The 13321-nt window shown below is 41.5% G+C and overlaps 1 protein-coding gene, 1 long non-coding RNA gene and 2 other non-coding genes across 8 annotated transcripts in view; all 4 read right to left on the reverse strand.

Moving 5' to 3' along the window:
- Positions 1-419: 419 nt before the first annotated feature.
- LOC116336540 lies at positions 420-4238 on the reverse strand. 2 transcript variants are annotated; one of them, XR_004200709.2, is made up of 6 exons: positions 4095-4238; positions 3664-3762; positions 2766-2871; positions 2064-2153; positions 757-1003; positions 420-594 (listed from the first exon to the last, which is right to left on the reverse strand). It is a non-coding gene; the product is annotated as an uncharacterized LOC116336540 (long non-coding RNA). The 2 variants fall into 2 exon arrangements; XR_004200708.2 differs by lacking the exon at positions 757-1003.
- On the reverse strand, positions 2299-2412 carry LOC116336542. The gene has a single exon (XR_004200711.1). It is a non-coding gene; the product is annotated as a small nucleolar RNA SNORD67 (small nucleolar RNA).
- On the reverse strand, positions 3453-3557 carry LOC116336541. Its single transcript, XR_004200710.1, has one exon. It is a non-coding gene; the product is annotated as a small nucleolar RNA SNORD67 (small nucleolar RNA).
- A 1264-nt stretch (positions 4239-5502) lies between the features above and the next one.
- lrp4 (low density lipoprotein receptor-related protein 4) overlaps positions 5503-13321 on the reverse strand; it is a 112405-nt gene continuing 104586 nt past the window's right edge. For 2 of the 4 annotated variants that reach the window (XM_039604092.1, XM_039604015.1), the window contains exons 30-38: positions 13031-13165; positions 12782-12890; positions 12295-12439; positions 11697-11810; positions 11427-11538; positions 11042-11103; positions 10172-10259; positions 9904-10045; positions 5503-8865 (exon numbers count right to left, since the gene is read on the reverse strand). In XM_039604092.1, coding sequence (XP_039460026.1) covers positions 8524-8865; positions 9904-10045; positions 10172-10259; positions 11042-11103; positions 11427-11538; positions 11697-11810; positions 12295-12439; positions 12782-12890; positions 13031-13165 — 1249 coding nt within the window. In that variant the 3' untranslated portion in view covers positions 5503-8523. Of the gene's footprint in view, positions 8866-9903; positions 10046-10171; positions 10260-11041; positions 11104-11426; positions 11539-11696; positions 11811-12294; positions 12488-12781; positions 12891-13030; positions 13166-13321 lie in introns of all 4 variants that reach the window. The other 2 variants (XM_039604059.1, XM_039603971.1) reach the window with 1 other exon arrangement.

The following is a 13321-nucleotide window of genomic DNA, read 5'->3' on the forward strand; positions in this document are numbered from 1 at the left end:
AGAATCTTCGATGTTACAACTACACAGTTACTTTCACCGTTTCCTGGGTACATAAATAATCCGAATACAGATTGCTTCAATTCAATGTTATTTATCTAGCGCCAAGTCACAACAACAGTCACCTCAAGCCACTTTATATTGTAAGGTAGACCCTACAATAATACATACACATCATAGTGCCAGGCAAACAAACTTCTAACCCTGCTGGATGACATAACAACAGAACAAGCAGATATTTAAAATGAGCTAAAGCCTCTGATGATGCAAGGCATTCACTGAAACTGTAATCGTTCTTAGGAGTCCAGTTGCTGTCACCTCTGCAAAACACTTTCAGCAAAAGTGATTAATGAACCCTCTGCTGCTTTAATTCAGCTATTTGACAGCTGGATGCTATGACCCAAAAATCAAAATGCTAGAAATATGATACAAGTTTGTGCCATTTTATTACAGTATTTGCCTGGATGATTGTTGCTGTAGTAAGAGTGAAGGAAAATGTTGAAGTTAAGCCAATGACACAGATCTTCCGAGGTTGGTCATGATGCTCTCCACCACTTTGGATATTTCTTCTGATGCAAAATCTTGTCCGACTCCTCACTAACAGAAAGGAAAACACTTCAGTCAGTAAAATCGGTCTCTGTAGAGAAACTTACTGGCAAAGCCTAACAGATGAGACAATTAGCAAGAAAACAAGTAGCGAACTACTGAAGTTTTCCTGTTCATCAGTCATGAAATACATTTTCTTTAAAGTTATTTCACCTGTGCACAAGGCTGCAAGCTGATGTTTCAATCATCAAATAAGAAGGGATGGGTTTGGATTCTTAGAGAATTCACTACTGGAAATCGTTTTTCAGCATTGGGTAACATCGGGTCAATGTAGGTCATTCTGCAGCAGCTCAGGGATCAGTGACTGGTGATGTGCACAACTAGTGAAGGTCCACAAAGAGCTGTACCAGTGACTGCAGTGTCTGCTGCTGTGGGGCTGGCAGAGTGTACTGGTATTAAGCTGCCGCACAGATGAGGAAAGGAGAAAGGACAGAAAGCCAATGATGACATTATGGTGGGAATCAGGAGAAGAAAAAAAAAAAAAAAAAAAAAAGAGAGAGAGAGAGAGAGAGAGAGAGAGAGAGGGGGCAGCAGGAAAACTGTTATGGGCAGTCTGGGGTTGAAAGATTCCATTCATCACATGGGCCACTGATCAACTGGACTTAGTTTTAACTGGGTGATCAGTGACCAACAGAGCAAGTGTCTGTTCATCAAAGCTGTTAAATTATATAGAAAGAAACCACAATCTTCTATGTAATTCTAAGGATGGAGAGCATTTGCTGCACACACCAAAGCTGCTTAATCAAATGTCTCATTTTCAATAAAGTGAAAAAAATGCAACTGACTTAAACTTGACTTTATGAAGCTCTGTTATGATCTATTGGGCTTTATGTTTACTGTAACAGTGCAAATCCACTGAGCAAGAAGAAAACATATTTCTTGCATCATGTGTGTGTGCTCAGCTAAAACATATGACAAAATAATTTGCAACTTTAAACATAACTCATAGTTGGAAACAATTTCTCACAAAGCGTGTCTGCTCACTGAACTGTAAAGACAGAGGTGTGCCTCCTGTCAACAACAGCTAGAACTCCCACAGCTTTCTTCCAATAGGTGCTCATATGAAGAAGAACTTACTAAAGGGTGTTAGTAGTGCTAAAGTTAGAAGTTAAAATGAAGTAAACTAGAGCATAGTTATAACTTCTGTAGGTAAAAGTGATAAAAGGAAAGGAGGCGATACATGGTATTAAGAACTACAGTATGTAAACCTGATCAGGGTCATTTGGGTAGTTGTGATTTTAAAAGGGCAAACAGTCATTTAATAAATGGCTTCACCCAACCACTGACCATGAGTGAAAAGTTTGTATTACCATTCATATTCTCTGAAAAAAAATGGCCAAAAACAACCCCATTCTGTAAACGTGTGACCACAACTGTACACACTTCTATTGCAGCAAGACTGAATCACCATTTGTCTTTTTGATTACATTTGTTAAATAATTTATGCCGTTTGTTCTCACCAGTTTTGGGGTCGGACTTCCTCCACCTACTTTTGCTGGCAGGATATATTTGGGTCATCTCATGTAAGCATAAGCTGTCCAATCTTCAGACTGAGAAAATAAGGAAACAAAACAAACAACAACAACAACAAAAAAAAAAAAAAAAAAAAAAGGAGAAAAAGAATTGCAGTTGAGAAAATGAAGCGAGAAAACACTTTAAAGAGCCAGCCACTATTTTTTTCCTGTCAGGTGGGGAAGTGACTCAGATGGCCCCTGTGCACCTTGAGGTGTCACCACAGCTTGTCAGGACAGGCTGGCTGTGCCACTGCAATCACCAGCCTGACTAATAGTGCAACTCATCACTGTCACAACCCCACATGGGGAAAAAAAAAAAAAGTAACTGAGTTTACCTGGTTCATCTGATGGTGAGCAGCTGCATTAACTGTCATCACTAAAAAAGCTCAGCTGACCATAGGACAAATATGATGAAAGAAATGTGTCAAACCAAATAAAGCCAAAACAAACAGGTAAAGATAATCTATGACAAACCAATTAGAGTACAGGGCTAATACTTGTAAAAATTTTATACCAGATGGCATGTTTCTCATAAAACATGACTGATTTAAAGAAAATGTGCAGCTGACTAAAATGACAGCATGTCCTTTGGAAACAAGAGAAAATCATTCCTGTAGCTCAGCAAACAGATGACATTCAGACACAGACCTTAAGGAATGAGGGAGCTCATGTCATCAGGTCATGGAGCTTGGAGTTCTGCCTGGGAGAAGGCGAAGAGGACCTTCCATGACATCTACACCACAGCATCTGTTGCCTTGACAAAAAAAATAAAAAATAAATAGAGTTAATACGACAGGTGACATTAATACGGACTTTTAAAAAAGTGACATTTTCAGAACAAAATCATGGTTTAATAGAGTATGGCATCATCAGCATTATGTAAAATGGGTATCAAGTTTACATAATGCTTTCTAGGGTAATCACACCTGCTAATAAACAAAGACATATTTGTAAATTAAGGAGTATATTTAATGTAGTACTGCATTAATTCACATCATCCAGCCCTACAGTTTTCCGTCAGGGTTTACAGCGCATGCCAAATGCTACATGACTGTGGCTCCATACAAAACCCATAGATTTCATTGTCCAGCACATGTGAAAATAAACACAGACAGTCAAATGTGTAATTATAAAAGCAGGACTGGGGTCTGAGCTTGAAATGAGTCATAACATGAAAAGACAGAATTCACACAATGGCAATAAGTGCTCCAGGATGCCTGGGACAACCTGCAGAGAGCTGTGAAAAGCTTTTTGCTATGTATGTAGCCAGTTGTTTCTATGTGTGTGTGTTTTTTAACTTGAAAGAAGCATACAACATGTGTATAGAGGAGCAGGGTTGGGTCAGATGGCCCCTGTGCACATTGCGTGTCCTCAGGTTGGATCAGACTGAGGCAGTCAACTCGACACCCCAGCTGATTAGTGCAACTCATCACTCCCACACCGAGCACCGCTTCCACTTTAATATGCAGTGTTTGTTTTGTGCAACACACAATCGAACTGAGGACCCAGCACCCCAACCACTAGATAATCGGCACAGACTTCTTACTGGGATTTGTGTCCATATTCCACGTCGTCATCCACGCGGTATCATTCGCCATAGCCGCTGGCATGGGTCCTCTGTGTTGGACAGGAAGTAGTGCAGAACCTTGAGTTTGGCAAACACAAAAAATGGTCAATCATTTAGATGATAGACAATGGAAAAGGTTCAAAATGCAAGTTAACTTGGATTCAAGCCCGGATGGTGGATTATTTTACAAATAGTAACGCTGGTTAACGTAAGGTTAAATAAATCTAATTCTTTTTAGCCGAGTTAGCTTTACCACTAGCTAGCTAGTTTAGCAACGTTAGCGTCTGGCATTCGGTTAAAACCTAAGTGACTGTCATACGTGAAACATTACAAATCAACAAAACTAATTTATCACTGTGCCCCCCAACAAACTACAACAAATGTCTCAAAAGCACCCGAGTAAAACTTACAAAACCAGGTTAACTTTCTTTGTCGTCTAGCTTAGCCGAGTCTCTCCACATTTCAAACCCCGTGTTCACGCAGGGCGCATCGCTGATTGGCTTAAAAGCCGGAAAAGGTGTGGACATTTATTGGCGGAGCCACACTCCAGTGCAGCAGGTGGCGGTAGTGCACTTGTAAGCTGGTTTACCAGCCGCTATTAAACTAAAAAGAAGAAGAAGAAGCCCATTTGACAACGTCGATGAACAAAAGCACAAGAAAAACTTGAGCACTAAATGGCGCTAAAGTTTTGTGCGTGTGTGTCTTCTATATAAATGTTTACTGAATGGTTACATATATGAGTTTGCTGCATGCTCCTCTGCAAAACAAGTGCAAAAACGCCATTGACCCTCAGTGATACTGCACATTGGTTGTAATTTGTAACATTTATACATCCTGCATCTTTTATACTGAATACTAATGTAATGAAAGCTCAAGAATAGGTGAAGAAGAAGATCTACATCCACCATACTGATACCTGATAAAATTATAGGCTTGAAAGGATGATGGTGTTGTATTAGATGACTGCTATTTAATTATATTTTGTTACAAAAATGCCCAATGAATTATATAAATAACAGTTAGCACTGTTGCCTCACAACGAGAAAGTCCTGGGTTCGAACATAGGCTCTTTCCCACAGTCCAAAGACATGCAGTTAATGGGGTTAAGATTAATTGGGGATTCTAAATTGCCCATAGGTGTGAATGTTGTGTGTCTCTCTGTGTTAGCCCTGCAGTGGACTGACAGCCTCCAGGGGTAGGCTCCAGCCCCCCATTGACCCTGAAATGGATAAGCGGGACAGAATGGATGGATGATATGTTTGCAAACCCAAGGTGAAACAATTTTAACCAGTTTGAAAGCCATTATGTCCACCTTTACTTCAACACAGCCTGAACTCTCTTAGGCAAGCTTTCTTCTCATTTCTTTAGGATCTCCTGGCTTCTTGAAGGACATTAAAACCTCTTTGTTATATGTTGACTGTCCCTTGTTCCGCTCTCTGTCAACATGATCCTGCATGCTTTGAAAGCATTTGTGCTCAATTAGATTAGAAAAAACACTATTTACCAGTCCACTGTGTGTTTTCATATCAGTTATGCTTTTACTGCATTGGCAGTGTGTTTGGAATCATTGTCATGCTGAAATGTGAAGCTGCTACCAATCAGATTCATGGCAGATCGAATTCTGACCGAACTTCTCCGCATTCATAAATCTGTTTTGACAAGATCCCCCAAACCATGTGAACAAATCTCCACTCCTATTGTAACTATAATATCTGAATTAGCACCTGAAGATTTTTGCATCCCCTTTCGTTGCTACATGTCAGATGAGGAAACACGTTTGTCTAAAAGCAACGAGTGCACAGACGAGTGAGACAAAGGTTTCATTGAAATGCAAATGCAATTTTATATTAAAAGATAGCAAAGGGATAATTCACTATATCACACAACACAGCTTGTTAGTACTGCCATACATATACAGTCTTTTCATATTTACACATCAAGTGACAACGAAAACGAAAATCATAAATATCTCTTTTTGTTAACTTTACAACAGCTATACGTGACCAGTATTTCATAAGATAAAAGAGCACTATTAAATAACTGGCATCTTCCCTATCATTTACAAGGCTTGGGAACACAGTGGTTAAAATAATCCAGCAAAAACAAAACAAAACAAAACAAAACAAAAAACCAAAAACATTGTTCTTTTCCAGTGAGTAAAATTAATACAAGTCTAAAAACGGTCATGAAATCCCTTTGTACAAAAGACTATACAACTCAACCCAGTATCAACAAAAATGTTTGCTTATATCCGCGTGATAAAATCTGTACAGTTTTAGCATTCCTGCAGCAGAGTTGGAGGGACTGTGAGTGTGGATTACTGGATCCTGGGTCGCTATGATGCTCTGTAGGCCTGCCCTCGACCAACCATCAGAGACTGTAGTCATGTAGCTGCCAAGCCCCTCTCTCATTGGCCTCAGTGCTTCGTCTAGCAGCAGATCAGCATGTTGCTGAGCTTGTAGCAGATACTTCAAAATACACGATTCTATAATGTGTCAAAGATATATTTGTCCATATAGCAATATAGTATTTCCATTTGCGCCACAATCGACAGGCAGAATGGGGCTCTAAAGATAAAGCAAAGCGAGATACCCATTAAATTCACTTCTCAGTAAGCTGTCTGATAAATTTTTCAACACCCAGTGTGCACAGAGTTACCCCTTTTGTTGCACTGTGCTGTGGCAGACACTGTGAGTGCACCTGACAGGATCAGATATGAATGGAGTTGAACTCAAACGACCAAAAGCACAAGTTTTCCCATTTACTTCCAAGTGTTTCTGGCCAAGCAGATACTTCTGGTTGTATGTGCCAAGATTTTTAAGTTTTTGTTTTTAAATATATCTTTGCTAATAGAAAGTGAAAAGTGGAACTTTGATGAAGTAAGAAAACTGAATTCAAACTAGAGACGTTACATAAGACTGGCCACAAATCTATGGGCTAATTTTGAAATGCCAAAGATGGCAGCAGTGCTGCGTCTGCTCCCAAAGAGCCAATTTTAGCCAATCATCTTATAAGCACTGACCCATGAACATGGTAAAGGTGCACGCCCCCACAGGCGTATAAGGTGTAGGTAAGATACCTTGTTTAAAATCTTTTATTGGGCTTACTGTATCCATAATCTGAACGAGCAGCAGCAGCAGCAGACACGCTGATCGTGTCAGTAGTCAGAAGCAGACAACAGAACAAAGTTAACCAACGTTTTTCCAGTCAGATCTTAATCAAAAATCTGTTCACGTGGCTTTTTATGGCCATATGAACATAGAAGTTAAGGACGAGGGTTTCTCCAGATACATTTACATAGAGGCTTCAAAATAAATGTTCAAAGATGGCTGCTGAGAGGCAAGACTTGCTTCACACCGTTATTTGTGGTGATCTAAAAATCTAAAAAGTTTGTTACTCATGACTTGTTCATCTAATACTTCTGTTATCAGTTATCAAGGAGACTAAGAATGAATCTCATATTAGTGGAGAAGGTGAGTGGATATTACACACACTGGTTACAAAAATGTGTTGTGCAAGCACATCAGCAACTGGGGGGAAAAAACAAAATAAAAACACAAAAAACTAATCACCTACATAGAAAGTAAACCCTTTTCTTTTGGAAAGACCGACGAAATAAAGTGGTTTCAGAGAAACTCCCAGTGTTTTTGGACAGAAGAAAACAGACATATGTTTAATACCTGGATTCATACAACCATACAACTATCTGCATGGCTCCACAGCTTTATCTGTGGAGTATATAAGTGAGAAAATGCCATGTGCTTGTGCATCTGAGGAAAAATAAATATACAGCTGAAGTGGGAAAAAGAATTCAACATTTGGCACTTAGGCTGTTACTTCATCGAGGCGACTTCCGCTCTGCCCGAGGATCAGCGATGACTGAAGTACAACTTTAAACAGAAAATGGATGGCCTCCTGCAGCCAACTGAGAGAACCTCCTACAGTCATTTCTCGTTTAATCCCTTGGAGGCTGTAAAGAAGCAGATGCCAACACTGAGGTCTCCCACACCGGTGAGGTGGAGGGGGGGGCAAGTCAGAGGAAACAAACATCCCAGAATGAGAATAAATCTCTGTTGAAGTGTGAAATGGAGAAAGAAGCATGGAGACTCTGAAGCCCCACCCTTTGGCACTGTCATAAATACAACTCTTGAAAAATAAAATTAATTAAAAAAAAAAAAAAAAAAAACAGGTGCTGCTGCACAAAAATAAAACTTCTAGCTTAGCGCACTCATCATTCTCTGAAACTCAGCAAACCCACTCTACAAGTAAAAAAAACAAAAAACAAAAAAAAAAAAACACAAACATGTTCATAAATATAGTTCATAGAGACATGAGTGGCAATAGAGAGAACTCTGTGGTTACATCGTCCGGGGGGTATGTTGCTTTAGCTTCGTCCAGGATGAAAAACAAAGACAAAGAAAGGTGAAGTCGTATACAGAGAAGCGTTTGTTGCACTGAGAGTCTCTATCCTTTAAAAAAAAAAAAAAAGGTTCCACGTTAACGCTTGTGTCTCTCTGTTCACTTACTCCGCAGAGTCCTTTGTTTTTCTTATTCCAGCATGCTCCATTTTTGCCTCGAGGCAGCAGCACTGAGGATACTGCACTGCACATGTGGACAAGTAGGACGGAGCCCCAATTTTAAAGACAGGACATGTGTGTTTTGTAGCTTAGTTGTGTCTAACCAGGTTGATATGTACCATTAGTTTACATATGCAGCTGTTACTGTGTTCTGTACCTATTCATCTTTGTGTGTGTTTGTACCAGCTCTAAATACAGGTGACTGCATGTGTATATTAGGTAATGATGGTCGAGATAAAGCACAGAGGGCGGGGGGCCTCCTTCACACTTCGCTCTCGGTGGAGGGCTTGCGTACGGAGACCCAGCCGGTGTCGGGCAGGCTGTGCTGGGCGTGACGCTGCGGGGTGATGGCAGAAGGGGTCAGGGTGGTTATGGACGAGCATTCAGACACCTCCTCCTGGAGGAGCTGCTCCGTCTCGCCGTCATCTAGCGAAGCGCTGCTGGCCTGCAGGGACACGGTGTCTGTGCGCATGCAGGTGTGCAGGCCGCCTCGAGACGGCTTGATCTGTTTCAGGTCGTCCCAGTAAAGCTCGTCATTGGACAGGAGGCACACGCCCTCCACGATGCGGATCTTCTCCTTGGTGTAGCCTCCGTCCACTCCCCCCTGGACAACAACAACACTGTTAGTGATTGCCTCTGCGTCGGCAGTTCAGAGGGATCGTCCACCTTTGATGTGTCACTCAAGTCATGCTTCTTTCTTTCATCTTTAACGCTAACCCTTTGCTCTTTTTCTTTTTAATTAAAATGTATTAACATCAGGCAGAAAGCTCTCAGCCTGTTAAAAGGTGGACGTACGTCAGGGATAAGTCAGAGAACACTCCAGAACAAAATGTCACGTTCAAACCCACAAAACTCATGCTTCAGGAGCTCCGCTTTCTCCTGGAGTTAGCTTTTGTTTTGGTTTGGGTTTTTTTTTACATACATTTTCAGATTAAGGTGCTACAAGTACGTAATTAGAAAAAACAAAAATCAGGACTGTTTTACAGAATAAAAACAGGAAGTTGGTGCATAGTACTTGTAGATTACCAGCAGGCTCTATGGGAAATACAGTATGAGCTGAACAACTGCTGTCAGCTTGACATACTGTGTACTTAATGTTACTATTGATACATGTAGCACCTTTAACAAAATCCACCCACACATTTGGCTTTGTTGCCAGTTTCAGTGTCAATTTCACAACACAGTCACTCAGTGGGATAAAAACCATCATGCTGCTGATCACAGAGCTCTGAAACTGCATCCAAAGAAGGAGGTTATTCATTAAGATTTTTCAGGCGACATGCTGTGAAAGGCAGAAGTAAAACAAAGAGACGGTTTAGAATTACTCGACTCCTTCATGCTGTGTAACTACCTCTCCACAGGACAAGTGGGTCAAAAGATAAAGGGAGAGAGGGAGTTGTAGGGGTGAGAGAGCTGCGGTGAGGGAGAGAAAGGAGGGGAGGAGAAGATGAGCGCCGGTGTCTGTGACCTACTCGTGTCACACGTTACAATCATTCTATTCACAGAGACAAACAGTAAAGGGATTTGTCTCTGTGCTTAGACACAATACAGTCTGTGATCATCCTATGCAAATATCATGGATTCATGTTAAATCCATCATGTGTCCTTTTCAACTTCTCACAGATTGCGGACCGTTCGTTACCTCTTTCTTATATCGAAGCTGGTTGTATATTGGAGGCTTCTGCGATGCCTCGATCTTGACCTCTTGTGTGGACGTCCGGTACGAGGGGTTACTGTAAGTCAGATTGCTCACTCCTGGGTCAGCAAACTTTGACTTTTTGTGTCTGTTGATCAAAAATAAGACATTAAGAGCAATTACAATTTAATTTAATTTACAGGTTTAACTATCCTCTGTGTCAAATGTAGGTAATTAAACATTCTTTTTAAGCAATGTCGTGCAGGACACTGACCTGTAAATGATCAAAGCGGCAATGAGGATCAGAATCGCCAGAATGGTCAGAACCCCACCGATAACATAGCTGACATGAAGTCCCTCTCCTACAACAGACAGGACACATGTTAAAGGGGTGGTTAACCGGCTTTGCTTAAACTGATTTGCTAGAAAGTTTCACACAAAAATTGCAACTTAGTCATTAGCCCAGCTAACCCCATAATACCCTGTGGGAAACGAGCTTGAGATGGTTATTGGATAATTTTATAAGTCTTTCAGACATAGCTGTATGTCTGTGATGTTTGTCTTGAGAAGTAATTTCGTTTAGTAAAAATAGCACTATTTAGCCAACGCTTATCACTGAATAGCTTTAAAGCAAAAGTAGCTTTCTATTGATGTGTTTTTTGTTTTGATATATTTATACGCTATAGCGGACATATTATTATCTTATATCTTACATTATTATTCGCCTTCACAGTCATAACTGGTCTTTGGTTGATGCGAATGATATATTATTTAAGTCCCACATTCAAACATTACTGATGTCCAACTCTGAGTAGGGGGGAGAAACTGCTAGCCTAGCTTCAGAGCTGTTTTAACATTAGCTAGCAGGCTGGTAACCAACAGCTACAATCGTCTTTGTCTACAAACACATTACATTTACATTTCTGTTCTGAGTCCTTAAACAATACTCTGTGTCAAGATCCCGTTCAAAGGCGTACTTTATACTAGTCGCACAGCTATGCTAGCAGTCTTTGTGAGCTGCCAGTCTTTGAACCGAGCTCAAGCGTAAACTCATCCTGGATGTACTGCATCTCGCAGAAAGAGTGATGCCTAGCCTGTCTCTTTTCCCTGTAGGCAGACTTTGTGAATGTCTCGGTGTACTGACCGTGAGGAGCTGTCACCACAGTGTTCATACACCCCTCTATGTTTAGGTTCTTGTCAGTGCAGCTGTAATGATAAGGAGAAAAAGAAATATTAATTTACCATAGACTGCAACACAGAGGACTTCATATGATTTGTAACAACTTTGCTATATTTACAACTGCGTATTAACATTAAATCTTTCAGATTCTGTGGCTTCTAAAAAAGTGTAAGGCAGAAACAAGTACACAAAACAGATTGTCCATTGTATTCCAAAGTTAAAATGTCAACATGGCAGATCAACAAGTCTACAACTGTGTTCATTAGTGGGACAATGGGACAATTCCATTTAGATCAAACACAGTTTGGAGCTGGGAATGTGAACCATTTAATGAACACAACAGACTTACTTGACCAGTGAGGGTCCTCTCTGTGGGATGTCTGTGGGAGCTTTAGGGATCTTGTTTGGGACAGGAGTGCTGCTGGGCCCTCTGGCAGGAGAGGTGGGGATATAACCTGAAACTGATCAAAGCACGAGGAACAAGGGCCTGAGTGGGCATTTCTTGGTTTGTCATTTTAGTGTTCTTCTGCTTTATAAAACCTATTTGTGACTTTTTAACTTTTTCAGTCTGAAGATCAGTCAGTCTGGTACGGGCTGCTAAATTACAGAGAACGCTTACTTGTGGAGCACGGTCGCCCGTCTGGTTCATCGGGGCAGGCGCACACAAAACTGTTGGTCTTGGCGAAGCAAAGGTGAGTGCAACCGCCGTTATTGATTCCACAGAGGTTAGTACCTAAAGGGAAGGAGAGGGGACGTTCACATTCATGTTCAGCTCAAACTAACTGAACATAACTGAAAATAATCAGTGTTTCCTCCGTTACTTTGGTCCATTTATCAGGTTAGAACTGTGAGCTTTTAGTTAGGATGGCATCAAGTAACAGCACAGTGATGAAATTAAAATGCAATCCAACCCAATTACCAGAATCTGTGTCAAGTAAAATAACTTATCTGTTTTATCTGATTATACAAAACGCGCTGAAAGAAATCCATCAGCCTTATCAACAAGAATCAGCTTTCTTGCCATCCTGGAGAAACGGTTATCTTACTCGCACTAACAAACCATGTGATCATCATATTGACAGACCAATTATCTAGCACTGACAATATTTCATAAATCCACAGTAGCTTTGGCTCCTTCAGCAAAAGGTAATAAACAGAGTGACATCTTTGGCCTCTTCCCCGTCAGATGGAGTTGTCAGGAGAAAAAGCCTCCTTACCTGTCTGTCTGTTAGGAGATACCACTATAATGTCCATGAGGCCCTCCACGTTGGCCAGCACGGTTTCCTTGTTACGGCCGGTGTGTTTGTCCACTCGCTGGATGGACTTAGTCTGCCAGTCCGTCCAGTAGATCCAGCGGTCTTGCTGCGAGAGTCGGGAGAAAGGAGTTAGAGGGGAGGACACCGGCTTCGACTGGGGAAACGAGGGAGAAGAAGAGAGGGGGAGGAAAAATACACGGACAAGGAGAAGGGGGCGAGAGGAAGAAAAGGGAAGGGAGGAAGAAGAAAAATGAGGGTCAGAGTGAAAGCGAAGTAGAAGAAATGGTTAAGTCGAATGGGTTCAGTATGAGCTGAAAGATGGAGAGAATCACACGGTGAGCTGATGAGTGATAGAGAGCGGGTGATTGGAAGAAGCAGCCAGGGAAGAAAAGGGTCAGCCCAGCGTATGACAGCTGAGGGTGAGGAGGAGAGGGGGGGCTGGGGGTACCTGTGTGAGGGCGAACGGGTGGGACACCGGGCTGACGAGGACCTGACGCAGCTTCCCATTCAGGTCAGAACTCTCGATTCTGTCCAAGTGGGCATCTACCCAGAAGATCCTGCAGGATTCATTAGAAGTAATTGCAGCATGATGAGTTCTTACACAATAATAAACTTTTAAGTAAATGGCCTGTATTTGTATAGCGCTTTATTAGTCATTTACAGGACATACAGGTATCTCAGATATGCTTCTGCTAACCTTCGTGTGTCGTAGTCTAGTGTTAGGCCGTTGGGCCAACCCAGGTCTGTATTGATCAGAACCTTCCGGTCTGAGCCGTCCAGGTGAGATCGCTCAATCTTCGCAATGTGGCCCCAGTCAGTCCAGAACAGAAACCTGCAGAGGTGAGGTGAGCCTGATGAGCTCATGTCTTTCTATGGTACAAACAATTCTGCAACTATGTGATTCTTCAATGTAAAACAATGAAAACTTCGTGCTGACAGTCAGCCTGTTTCTCTGCCTATCTCAGTGCAGTCTATTTCTGACTTTAAG

This window comes from Oreochromis aureus, linkage group 1, assembly GCF_013358895.1.
Source record: "Oreochromis aureus strain Israel breed Guangdong linkage group 1, ZZ_aureus, whole genome shotgun sequence".
Lineage (NCBI taxonomy): Eukaryota > Metazoa > Chordata > Actinopteri > Cichliformes > Cichlidae > Oreochromis > Oreochromis aureus.